This window comes from Trachurus japonicus, chromosome 17, assembly GCF_045865225.1.
Source record: "Trachurus japonicus isolate A0001 chromosome 17, Traja_1.0".
Classification (NCBI taxonomy): Eukaryota; Metazoa; Chordata; class Actinopteri; order Carangiformes; family Carangidae; genus Trachurus; species Trachurus japonicus.
Window position 1 is genome coordinate 18,748,224 of NC_140923.1, and position 13,092 is coordinate 18,761,315.

Below are 13,092 nucleotides of genomic sequence, written 5' to 3' on the forward strand. Positions count from 1 at the left end.
AAGTGATGTCTTTTCAGGGACAAGACGCATGACAGTGCAAATGTAGTCATGTTACTTACACTTTCTGGTTTCAAGATACTTAATCATCCGTGGAAATAGCCTTACTTGCAGAATTAGATGAGCAGGACTATACTGTATCTATTAAGAATGAGGTCGTTAACTTAGTCTGCGTTAACAGCTAGTCTGGCTCACTCCCGTAACACACAACACATCTACAGGCTCCTCCAACGCTCACAAACTTGTTTGTTTAATCCATGCACAATTCATAATTTTAGACTGACAGGGTGTGCCGCTACAGGGAGTTGCATGCTGTACCTGTTTCTTGGCAGGTCACAGTGACTTCCAGGAGTCTTGGATATCAAATTAGATATACCGTAATGTGCTAAGCTTTAGAGGTTTGAACTTTGGTGTGAGCCAAGTTCAGTGTTTCTGCATGTTTGCTTGCCTTTATGCTATGCTAACTGCCTCATGGCTCTGGACCCACATTTAAGACACAAATAACACAGAAGGCTCAGAAAGTATCACTGGAATAAGCCACCTCACTGTCACTCCTTTTATTATATTCTTTTTTTGAGCACAGGGGCAACATGTGCAGTGTCAACATGAAATATTTAAAAGCCTTCTCACCCACACAGGTGTCTTCACCTGTCATGGTTCATTAAACTCTCCCCCAGGTTAAGGTTGGGTGGAGATTTGCTTGCGTAGAATTACATATTTTTAAAAAAAAAGTGATGATAATTAACAGATCAATAGAGAAAACAAAGACGTAGGTTGTCTCCATCTAACAACAGCACAAAGGAAAGGTCAACCAAGCGTGGCCACACAGTCCTGAGAAGAGGATTAATGAGAAATAACAACACCTGTGTGGTGTGGGTGTGTTACTATATGAGTGCACAGGCCCTTTAATAAACACCTTGTCCCAGCAATTCTATGTTTTTAATTAACCAACGTCTGTTGTGACTGGCTAATCTTCAAGGAGAGGCTGTAGAGACGAGCAAAAAAAAGCAGAGCACCTTTAATAGAGCCCAGCTACACCGTATCATACTGATACAAAAGAGAGGAAATGAGACACAAAACAAATGGTAAATGACTTAAAATATGTACATTTATACACATGCGAGGGTATAGGGCTGTAAGTGACCTGTGGGTGTAATGAACGCCAGTCTGGAACAAAACATACATGGAGGAAATCATATGAACTAAACAAATGGTTATAGAACACAACATGTGACACATTTAAACTGGAACCGTTTACATCTGTAGTCATTGTCATTCTCCATTAACTGCAGGCAATTAATGTATAGTTGTATGTGTTTGTGTGTGTAGTTAAGCAGGCCATCCTCTTTGCACTGCCAGGCAGAGTTCAAGGTGAATTACTTCTCATTAACGACAAGAAAAGTCGTTTACAACCAAGGCTTGTTAATGAAAGAGGTATATCACTGCTCATAGACCCATGTCAACCTGTAAGTGTGTAGACCTTTTTTCTTTTTAGCTTAGATACTTTGTCTATGTAGCTTGTACATAGGGCATAGTCAGCTTTAATAACGCATTTGCATAGCAATCATCATACATTCATCATCCTCATCCTCATTCACACAGGTACTCTGCTGTACCAGCATCTGTACGTACAAAATCCTTATCTACACAAGAAAGAAAATTGGTATACAGAGGAAGCCATTGTAGAAGTTGCTTTTTTTCCATTGTTGTTGAAATTTCCTTTTGTTCCATCCCCCATGAGGAATCATCGAAAACAAATAACAATTTTCTCTTTAACTAATGGAATTCCAAGGAATGGTGTGCAGGACTTTGAGCTTATTTTGCTTGTTTGTTTGCTGAATGAAAAAAAAAAAAAGTTCAATACAGGACAAAACACATGATAAAACCCATGACTTATACAATGGCTACCACTGTACCAGATCAAACAATAGATGCACCCATTTGTTAAAATACTCAAGATATTTTTTTTTGCGTTTGTTTTGTGTGTGCAATGTATCCGGGAAAGGTCAAACCTGATGTCATGCCATCAGTGAACCATCATAGGTAAAAGATTCTCGGATATTTGTATTTTATGCTGTCTGAAGAAGGACCTGATCCCATCATAATGACTTTGAGAACCTGGCAGGCGATACATGCATTAATGTGCAATTCAACAAGCAAACACACAAAACTGGATGCATGATAAACATCAAATCATCGTCAAATCAACAACGTACAGACTCGTCCACAATTTGTCCATAGGATTTGGGGTTGAAAACTGATGCACATTCCTGCTTTGTTTCTTATACAAATGACATCTCTCTACATTTTTTGCATTGTTTTCTATGTAGTATGGACAGACAAGCATAGTCCATTCACAGCTGGTTGAAAATGAAAAAAAAAACAACCCATTCAGCTAAATCAGTTAAGAGCTTTTTGCAGAATCAGAACCTAGTACACGCCATCAAATCTTTCCGCCTATATACAGTTACATACTATACACACCTAGTTTGTCTGTGTTCAGCCGTGCAAGTGTGCCCGTGCTCTACCTGTGAACTCATTACGTTCTAATCCCTGCCAAGGTACACAGTCATTAGAGTACATCAAATCTGCTGTTCTGGGCCAGGCACCTGGGATTGATCTATCAATCTATCATGCATTCCTTAATCCTCCAAAAGAAAATGAGTGGAGTTTTTCCTTCTTCTTCTTCTTTTTTTTTTTTTTTTTATTGAGCGTGATTTCTTCTGGCTGGCTGGCAAATGGCTATGATGAGGATTTTTAGCCTGAGAGGATAAGTAAAATCCAGCAGTACAAAAAAACCAAACAAAACAAGATGGCTGCGTTGGTACTGTATATGTAAAAGACATGTAAGTGAGTCTATAAGTGTGTAAGTGGTTTTTAAGTAAAATCAGAAATGATGATGTCCTGCCCTGAACTACAAATCGTGTGTGTTTATGAGTGGAGTTACAGTAGGAGCTGTAGGCCTATATTGGCATTTTGTATACACACACACACGCACACTCATATCTAGTCCCAGAACAGCCGAGTGGAAGCAGCAGGCATAATCTTTGTAGACGAGCGTGCATGGGATCAGCTTGTTCGATCGTCCACATTGGTGATGCTGCAGGACAAGAAATTCCTGCAAGTCCCCCCCCCCCAATCTACAGTCTCCTACAATGGTGTCCTCCTCTCTTCCGTCTCCATCTTGTTTTCCTTCTTCCATCTTTACGATCCATCCGTGCAGGTCGAGGACAGGAGTAAGGATACTACGTGTGATTTATATGATATGAGTGTCTGCATGTACATGTAAAGGAGGGGGGGGGGGGGGGTTCACAGATGGTGCTGGCATCAGAATAGGGTCCACTGCAAGCAAAGTGCTGCTAAGAGCAGTGCAAGGCTCCATGGTTGTGCCCAGCTGGCAGACGGCGAGCCCCCCCTCACCTTCACTGAGGGGGGCCTGGAAGAGTTCTCGGGTGGGCTGTCACCTCCAGCCTGTCTCCCGATGGGCTTCCCTTCGCTGGAGACTTCTGTATGTGCTGTAAGAGATAGACAGGAGGGGAGAAGGGAGGAGAGAGACAGACTCAGATAAATGGTTTGGCACATCACGGGAATAATGGTAACCTGCTTTATTGTTCCGAGTCCTTTGGGCTTGTAAAATTGTACATTAGAGGCTCATCATCTCCAATCACCATTCCCATCACCTCATTCCTGGGATATTCAAAAACAATCAGACAGAAAAATGATGCATGATTATGTCTGTTCATAACGTACGTGAGAAGGAGCACAGCTGTGGATGCTTCAGTCGATCACATTCATAATTTTCTCTTTTTCTTTTTGAAGAGTGCTCTAAAATAATTCAGAAATGTATCCACAGCGCTACTAGATTACTCTTCAGCTACCAACTTAATTTTAAATCCTTTTGTTCACAAGCCACACACATCGAACTTGTGCTGCAATACACAGTTTGTGTTTCTACCCCACACGGACATAATATAATAAAAACTGAACTCCAGCTACAGACGTACATCATTATTGGGGACTGACAGGCTGTCTAATCTCCAGCAGCAGATGATGGACAGCCCTCGCCGTGTCATTACAGCCAATCAGAGATAAATCAGGTTGATGAGGGTAGAGCTGACATTAAGCACCCTTTCTATCACCGTCCCCACAAACACTTCATAGAAAAGTTTCACGCACATTCGTACAAACCCACTCTTGCTGACGTCGGTCAAATCCCAGCTTTCCTTAGAAAAGGGACTTCCCTCATGCCTCTACCCCCTGCTGTTCTTCCAGTCTCTCCCCAACTTCAATCCTCACGCCACACCGCTGCGGCTCTGAACGAACCTCTTTCTTCCCGTCATCTCGCTTTTCCTTTGGGTGGTGACAATGTGCTGGTTTCCCTGATATTGAAAGGAAATTAATTCCATCTGCTCGTTACCCAACCTTGTTTCCACTCCTCTTTATGGATCCCACGCGGACCAAAGCCCAACCCTGACCAAATACGCACATGATTGGATTAGAGACACATTACCACCCCCGTCACAGGAAGTGCACCACACACTCGCAATCAAATTCCCATTAACCTGCACCACTTAGAACTTAACACGTGCAATAGATTTAGTTTGCACCCATATGGAAGAAACAAATAGAGACAAGGGTGAAGGATAGAATGACTGTGCGTGTGTTGTGAGAGGGGGGAGAGCTTGTTATCAGCACTGACAATGCCAAAGCGCCGTGTCAAAGTGTCTCTTCAAGCTGCCACTGTCGCATAAACAGGCCAAGTTTTCAATGATTCACACCAGTGTGTCTGTCTAGAGTTCAGCCGTCTAATTATATACAGTTCAAGCTGCCCCTCAGTGGTGACTTAGCTGTCAAACAATGTGACAGCCAGGTGTGTGAAAGGTTATGAGATGTTGTGCTCACATAAAACCCCCCAAGTTTCAGAGAACTCTGTGTAAGAGCTTTACATATGTTATGTGATCACTTCTCTGAGATCAATCAACATTTGCTGCCCTTTTAAAGTTGTCATGCAATATGATTTTTTTTTTCTGTCACAAAATTCATAGTAATGTGTGATCCCTTTTGCAGAACTGAGAATGTGTAACCCATCCCTATTGTGCACTTGGCTTTTATGTGTATGCAAGTCTGAATGGGGCTAGGCAGGGCTCTAGAGAGAAGTGTTTCACATGCCAATGGTTTTTGTTGTTCCAGAAGACAATAGACAAAGACATCATTTATCCCAAATCAGATTGCTGTTATTGTTTCAATGGAAATGGGCTGCATCTCATCAGGGAGATGTCAGAAAACAGCATTTGAATGGGCCAACACAACACTAATACTGCTCCACTGCAGGCTAACCAACTGGCTAATTATTGGAACAGGTCCTTGCCAGAACAACCAATTACAGCACAGACAACAGTGCTGCCAACTAGTTAAAGTGTCTTTTTTCATATAAGGTAGGTGGTGCATGGTGTTGGAATGCTTTGAGATCTCTGATATTAAACAAAACTGGATGCAATAAAATGAATTTACAAGGCAGAGAAATCAATGCGTAATAAACTAATCAGCTAACCAGCTCCATTTTTGGGCAAAGCCAAATTTGGCATAACCTGGAGTGCATGCTGTGGGAGAATCATAAGAATCTAATATACTTTGAAATGTTTATCAAAATTGCATCTGATGCGACAAATACATAAATAAACAAGACAAAGCTCACACTGTGTACCACGCCAGCCCTGGCGGTTCAGACCCAGAACATGTAAGGCAGATTAAGTTTCCCAACCAGATAGTGTTCCTGCTTCCTCCACACGGAGATGGTGCACATGCCTGGTGAGCTGTCCTCATGTGCTGCTGTCCTGACCCAGACCCAAAATAAGCAGTCAGAATTTCACTTCATGGATGGATCAGTGCAGTGGCACTGTGGTAGTTTAGTCTGAAATATTTTCTTTTATACAGAAAATATGTTTTTACATCGATTTAAACAATTCTTAAAGAGGACATTGCTGAAGTCTTGAAAACAGATGACCATCTGTTGTGAAACAGGGGAAGGGAAGTTTTCCAAAACATTGACAGGTGCAGTCAAATTTTATAACATAGTTGTCATTTTATCCTAAAATGTAATAATGTGCTGTGCCATGTTTATCTTGGAGGAGTTTCTTTTCAACAATGGAGCATTTTTAAGCAGTTCTCCACATTTATTTTGGCAGATTGACCATGAATACGTTCTCAGGGGAAACCTTCCCACACAGTTAATAAAGGCCAGGAATTGTGTGCTGTATTAACTTATCCTATTTATCTAATATTTCTTTTCCATCTATTTGGTCCAAAAATTTGGTCTGGTGTCTTTTAAATTGTTAATCACATAATATAGGGGATATTCTGTCATACTGTAAGAGTTTTATCCAAGTAATAAAAGAGAAACAGTGGATGCAGTAGAAACTTGAGAAAAAAAAACAGAGAGCTATTGAAATAGAAAAAGTCCCTAAAAGTATTCAACAACCTGAGGCAGAAAAAAAGTGAAAACCCAGGAGGGCAGCAGCATAATGGAATGTAGTGTTGTTGTCATAATGAGACAATGTTAGCACATAAGCCGTGCTTCATAAGCTGGCTCATGTGTAAATCCTCCAAATAAGGCAGGAGAACAAGCAAGATAGAAAAACAGAGGGTGGGAGGGAGTGAAAGATGACGTAAAGGGCAAGAAGAAGAAAACAGTTAGTTTGTCTTTCCAGTATGAAGAAGATGAATGTCTGTCGTCACCTGTATCAAGGCTGCGGGATGCCTCATTGACATGCCTCTCCCATCATGACAGCGTTCAACAGTTGGTGACATACGTTCTCTACCAGTAAAAGACAAATGCGATTTGATTGGTAAAAAGCTTTGTAATAGGTGACAAAGAGTGACAGTGAAAAACAGGAACAGGGCAAAGCAAACCCAAGAGACAAATAGAGCCTGAGTGCTGAGACATTTAATGTGAAGTGTGTATATGTGTGTGTGTGTGCCCCTATACAAGTATAAAGAATGGGTTGTGGTAGCTTTTATTTGTCATTAAAGTGTGTGTTAGACAGGGCCATGGAGTGAAAGACGATGTGGGATACATTAGAACATCCACCATGTCACCTTCATAACGTACAGTACAAACCCCCCCCCCCCCCCCCTCTCCTCCACCTTGTTGACCTCTGTGTTGGCTGACTGTGTGAGAAATGGTTCATAGTGTCCTTTGCCATTAATGCCTCTCCAGATGGGCAGCTTGTGTGTTTGGAGGAGCCTCCATTTCCCACTGGCCAAGGAGCAACAACAGCTGCTTCTAACAAGCCTGGCCACGGCACTGAGGAAGAGGTGGACCTCGGGCTCTGGCCAAAAGGAAGGAGGGATTGGAGGGGAGGGAGAGAGGAAGGGAGGAATAAGGGTTGGAAGGTGAGTGGGAGGAATAACAAACGCCTTGGCCATCACTTCTTTGGAAAAAATTCTGAGGGACAGAAAATTGCATGATGGTTGTCTGGGCAGCCATGTCAATTTTATTCTGCTGCTCTCCTTCCTCTCTCTTTCCCTCTTGCCTCTCCTCTGGTTTGCCAGCACACAGCCACTGCTGCCACACAGTCTAAATCCTTGAATCTATGCAAAGGGAAGAAGCAAAACTGTTCCCGAACAATCCTGCCTCTGTCTTCAACTGATAAGATTTAGTCTCTCTTTTCCTCAGCATGTCATGCATTGACCAGAAGACACACTCGTAACAGTATAGATGCAAACAACCACACATCACAAATGGAAGCATTAAAAAAAAAAAAGAAAAAAGTATACGCACACTCTTAGAGGAGGCTTAGAGGAGCAGCAGTCCCGGTGCAACAGGGCACAGAGTTTACTAAGGGACAAATCCAATGAGTTAACCCAGTGTGTATATGTGTTGTGCATTTGTGTGTGTGTGTGTATGTGCAAGTCTCCATGGGACTCTTGGCAGAACACTAGCTGCAGAGCTGTAATCCAGTGAGGAATGGTGCTACTGTATACTGGGGCTTAGCAGGTTGTCATACTATATGCTATCAACATGACAAGGCAGCTTCTCCAGACTAAGCACAGACCTGCAGCCGTTACAAACACAGATGTGCGGTCTGTTCGGCTCAATTGTGCTGCTTAATTCTGTTATTTCACTGAATTAAAATCAATCTACAGTACAACTGTGTTGTAGGGTCTCTCAGTGTTGTAACATAACTCCAACATAAATAGCACGTGTAAAAACAAGACTTTTAACATTAACTTTAAAGCATGTGCGGTTGCTCTCGCCCCTCTCCCTGCTGTGTATAATTATAGAGATGGTCAGAAAGGTAGAGCTTCGATTTATGGCACATCAAGGGAGTGCGGTGGAGGTGGTGGGTAGCGGGTGGAGGTCAGTAACTTGCTCCTCCTCGCTCTCTCATTCTCAATCTTCCTCTCTCTGGGCTCACACCTTGACCTTGGAGGTTTTCCTCTCTGCTAAGCGGATGATGGGGAGATGGATGCGGGAGGCGTCGGGGCTGTAAAGCAGCTCATGGTGCTGAGTTTTGACAAGGCCGCTGGATTTGTCTCACGGCGATGTTTTATTAGGAGAGGTGACCTTTAACCTCTTCTTTTTTTAACACTCAAACGGGCAAACATACATGTGAGCCTGCGCACAGATGAAAAGATTTGTGCGTGTTAATATGCACACAGACATGTTGTCTGAATTAGTGGAGCGTGTGCTTGGTTGCAGCTTCAGTTCAAGACTTGTGAGCGTGCCTCAGGGACAACAGAGGTACACTTTATCCAACTGTTCCTCCCTTTCCCCTGCGACAGCTCTGCCAAGCTGCTGAATAATGACACTGTTGATTTGCAAAATGATTCATTTGTGGTAAAACAAACGCAGCAGCCGATATGTCTTTGAAAACGTAGGCTCACCTGTTCACCGTTTTTCACGAGCAGCAGAACTGTTTGTACTTTTAGTCTCTGTTGACTTTAACAGGAACAGATCATTCCCCTCTGATCCACCCTGATGCGTGACCTTTGCCAGATATTTGCCTCTTGCCATCTATCCCTCTGAGAACAGGAGGCACTCCGTTTCCCAAATGAAAAGAGAGGAGACAGACACAATGTTCTACCACTCCCTTTTAGTACAGGCACATATCCAAATAAGCTTTAAAGTTTCATGTCTGTAGATTTTACTTGGAACTGTTTACACTTTTACACCTCCTTTCAGGCTAAAGAGTAGATGAGTTCTACAAATATGATAAATAAAGTCAATCATGAACACATATTTTTGCCATTTCTATTCTCAGGTAAAGCCAGTGTAACCAACAGCACAGATACATCAGTCTCTCTCTGATCAGACCTTTGGACACCAATAAAAGACGGATGCTGCTCTTGGTGGCAATTGATCAGGAGTGTCGACAGTATTTGGTACATCAGCAGAGCCATTGAGACCCAGGAGAAAACTCTCTGAGTCACAATAGTTTTTACGGGCTCTCTTTCACTGTCTCGCACACGGACATTTACCTTCCCAAACGCCCACACAGTGCTCCCTTATCTCTTTTTCACATACAGTTTCTTACAAAGAGTGGTAAGGTTAGAGGGTGGAGAGAAGGGAAGGATGCATTCACACAGTTCATGACTGGCCATTCATCTCGGTGCTGTTTTTGTCCACAGTTCACTCTTTATGTGGTCCCATGTCAGGCAGGGGCTCCTACCCCATCAAAAACTAATCTCCCTATTCTGTATTCTAAGTTACACACTGAATCTGAATCTCACACAGACTCACTTCTCTGGGAACTGTCCTTCTGGTTCACAGGCAACCTGTATAGGGAATCCAGGACTGGTACGGGGTCTCTGGCAGGCCACTCGAGGGGCTAAAGGGCCAAAAATACAGGGGTACCGGTGGGGTACACATTGGAGCCTACAGCTAACCTAGCAACGGGCACGGCAGCATGGCAACTCTGGAGCGGGGATCAGCGCAATGGAATCTACCAAGTGCGATTCTTGGCTGTACAAGACTATTAAGCTCCTTGGCAAGATTAAGATTTACTCCCCTCGACACACAAACACATACACACAGAAACAAATAGGCTAAAGGGGCCCTGGGAGGACAGTGACCTCCACCAGTCAATGGGACAGATTTTCAAGATGGAGGGGGGATCCTGAGGAGAAAGCAGCCTCTATGCAACAGGAGGAGTTAAAGGCCCAGCACAAGTCTCCATCTCAAAGAGGCACATACGCTGCTTTCCCACCAGAACACTCATTTGGATGATATCAGCGCTGAGACACACACACACACACAAACACACACTCGCCTAACACCACACCTGTGTGCACTCAAACACCAGATGCCTCATTGCATTGGCAGGTGTCAGATTGTCCTTGTGGACAGACAAGCGTGAAGGATGCAGAGATAAACTCACATTCATATTGTTTCACTCTCTCTCTCTCACACACACACACACACACACTCACACACAATTCATTGCCATCCATTATAGTCAAGAGGAAGTGCACATCAGGAAGCGCTCGGGGGACACAGTTGCTGTGCATGTCTGCCGACTTAACACGCCACACAAGGATCCCTGCCCGCTGGAATCAGCGAATCAGCACAGTCTCAAGACAAATCAGATTCTCCCAGTGATTCTATACAGTTTTGTCTGAAGTGTCAAGAATCCAATGACACACTCGGTGCTTCAGAGCCCGCTCTTGTTCGGGTTCCGCAGAGGGCTGTAAACGCTGAAGTATGGAAAATATGCTTCACAGTGTGTAAACTGTCATTGGATACAACCTGCTCGGCGACACCGAGCAGCATTGGCAGTGCCCACATAAAAGTAAGACGCAGAGAATAGAACGAAAACCAGCCTCCTCCGAATTTAACTGATCTAAGTGATACTTGCCTTTTCAACTTCAAAGTGTTTTCAGAAATCTGTGTGGGTTAGAAAAGAAGAAGAAAAAAAAAGTGGCATGATGTTATAAATGTTTGATTTTATGGGGGCGAGTCAAATACTTTGATGTAAACTCTTGGTTGCGTAACTGACTGCAGTTTCAGAATCAAATTAGAACTGTGCACTACATTAAGTACGCTGTCAGCGGGTCTTCCAATCTGATCTGTAATCAGCTGAAGCAGTGAGAGGTCAGCCCCCTCCCAGCCCTCAGGCCTGGCAGTCTGTTGCGAGTTCAGCTCTAATTGCCAAATCAATTATGGATAAAGGAGAAGGGCTTTGTCGTTCTCACTGCTGGTCAATAGCATAGGCTTTTAATGAAGTGACCAGTCTTGTGTATGTGTCCCTTTGATACATCCACATATATGATTGCACACAGTCACAGTGCAGGTAGTCAATATAAAATTTGGCTCATTAGCACCAACCTCCATTATCTGATCACTCATGCAGTGCTAATGCACCTCTGCAGATACTCCGATCATGGTGTTGCTTTAGAACAAAAGTTTGCATCGTCTGAGTTTGAGATAGAAGTACCTGCCTCAGTGGGAAAATTCCATCCCGAGTCCCTCCACGCTTTTCTCTCCTTCTCCCCTTCACCTAATTTGTATTTCCCCCTGCATACCACGCTGAGATGAGACAAAAAGGATCAGACTCATCCCTGCTTATCCTTCAACTGTATTTTTCAATATCAATGGAATGTCTGCCTTTATTTGCTCAGTGCTGTGTTACAGCAGGAATGCCAGTTTCTGTGTTAGTAGCCAGGGTTGGGCTCCAGGCAAAGCAGGAGAGTCAAGGAGGTCACTCATGCAACCCCCGCACACCCACCCTCCCATCCAATCCCCATCTCAACCCCTGACAGAGAAGCCTGAGTATGAGCATTAATAAAGCAGCCCAAATAAACTAGGGACATTACAAAGTTGCCTCAGCTGTGGGCCTGTCTGTTAGTGTGTGTAGGCAGCAACAAAATATTTCCATAAATTCATTGTGTAGTGATTAAGTCTGGTCCCAATGACATCGCGCAAGTTTAATATCAGCCTGACTAGAGGCTGGGGCAGAAAGTACGAGTGTGTTAGGCACACAATAAAATTGAAGTCATATCCACTGAATTTGCAGCTTTCAATAAAGAACACTTTATGAGTCTGGACACCATCTTTAAAATGCCATTTACTGCTTGGAAACGTGCACAAGTTGTAAGGATTTCTTGTTATATAAGTGAATAAGAGCTCCTTCTGCGATACTGAAGTGAAGACTTTTATATGGTTACGGTATCAGAGCACTGAGTCAGTGGCATTCCTTGCTCCCCTTGCTTGTAAACTTCATAGCAACCATACAAAATGCAGAATACTATGAATCATTTTCACTTTACACTTCCAAGGTAGTAATTCCCACCACTTCCTTTAGTTTATAACCTGTTGCCATACGAGAGATTCTTGGTGTTTCCCAACCGGGGTCCCAAAGGTGTGCTGGAGAGGCTCAGTCATAAAGGTCTCACACTGACGCTGCTTAGAAACGAAATGATGATGCCGACTAATGAGAACCATTCTCCACTGATGACCGCACGCCTAGGGAGCCCTTCAAGCTAATATGCTCTCATAGTGCCATAAAACCACAAGGCAGAATATGCCAAGCTAGGACAAAAAGAGGAGACGGCTGAAAGGCGAGGTGGAAAATAGTTTAAAAAGGGATGGATGGGGGCAGCAGGAGGTAGGATATAACAACAATGAATGTCTGATACAGCAGTTGTAAGAAAATTGACTATCTGTTAAGTAGTTTAATTTCTGAAAATGGGTTTGGACACATCTTAGTGTGAGGGATTACCACTGTAATTGTTCCACTTGAAAGATTCTGACAGTTCTCAGAATCATTCACATTTGTCAGGGCAAATACGAAGAAAACTTATGCAATGTTATTTGCAGTGTCGTATAAAACAAATAGATGATTCTGCATATCTGAGAGAAATTGTGACTCATTCCTCCCACATCCATCCGCAAACCAGACCATCGCCCTGCCCTGCCAAAGCCGTCTCTGATCCTCTTGTTCCTTCTTCTCCAGCCCTACTCTGCCCTGCGGAGCTCCCTCTCAGCCCCTTGAGCTTCAGATGAAAGGCTAAGGGAAATGGCAGTTCTACTGGTAATATCCGCACCGGGACATCTGCTGTCCAGCCGGTCTCGACACACGCCAGTCCCAAGGGGCC

The 13,092-nt window shown here is 43.5% G+C and overlaps 1 protein-coding gene across 2 annotated transcripts in view; it reads right to left on the reverse strand.

The window, feature by feature from the left end:
* Positions 1-998: 998 nt before the first annotated feature.
* Positions 999-13,092, reverse strand: part of gpc5c (glypican 5c) — a 96,917-nt gene continuing 84,823 nt past the window's right edge. For both annotated transcript variants that reach the window (XM_085803663.1, XM_085803662.1), the window contains one exon: positions 999-3,512. In XM_085803663.1, the coding sequence (XP_085659789.1) occupies positions 3,325-3,512 (188 nt within the window). In that variant the 3' untranslated portion in view covers positions 999-3,324. The remainder of the gene's footprint in view (positions 3,513-13,092) is intronic.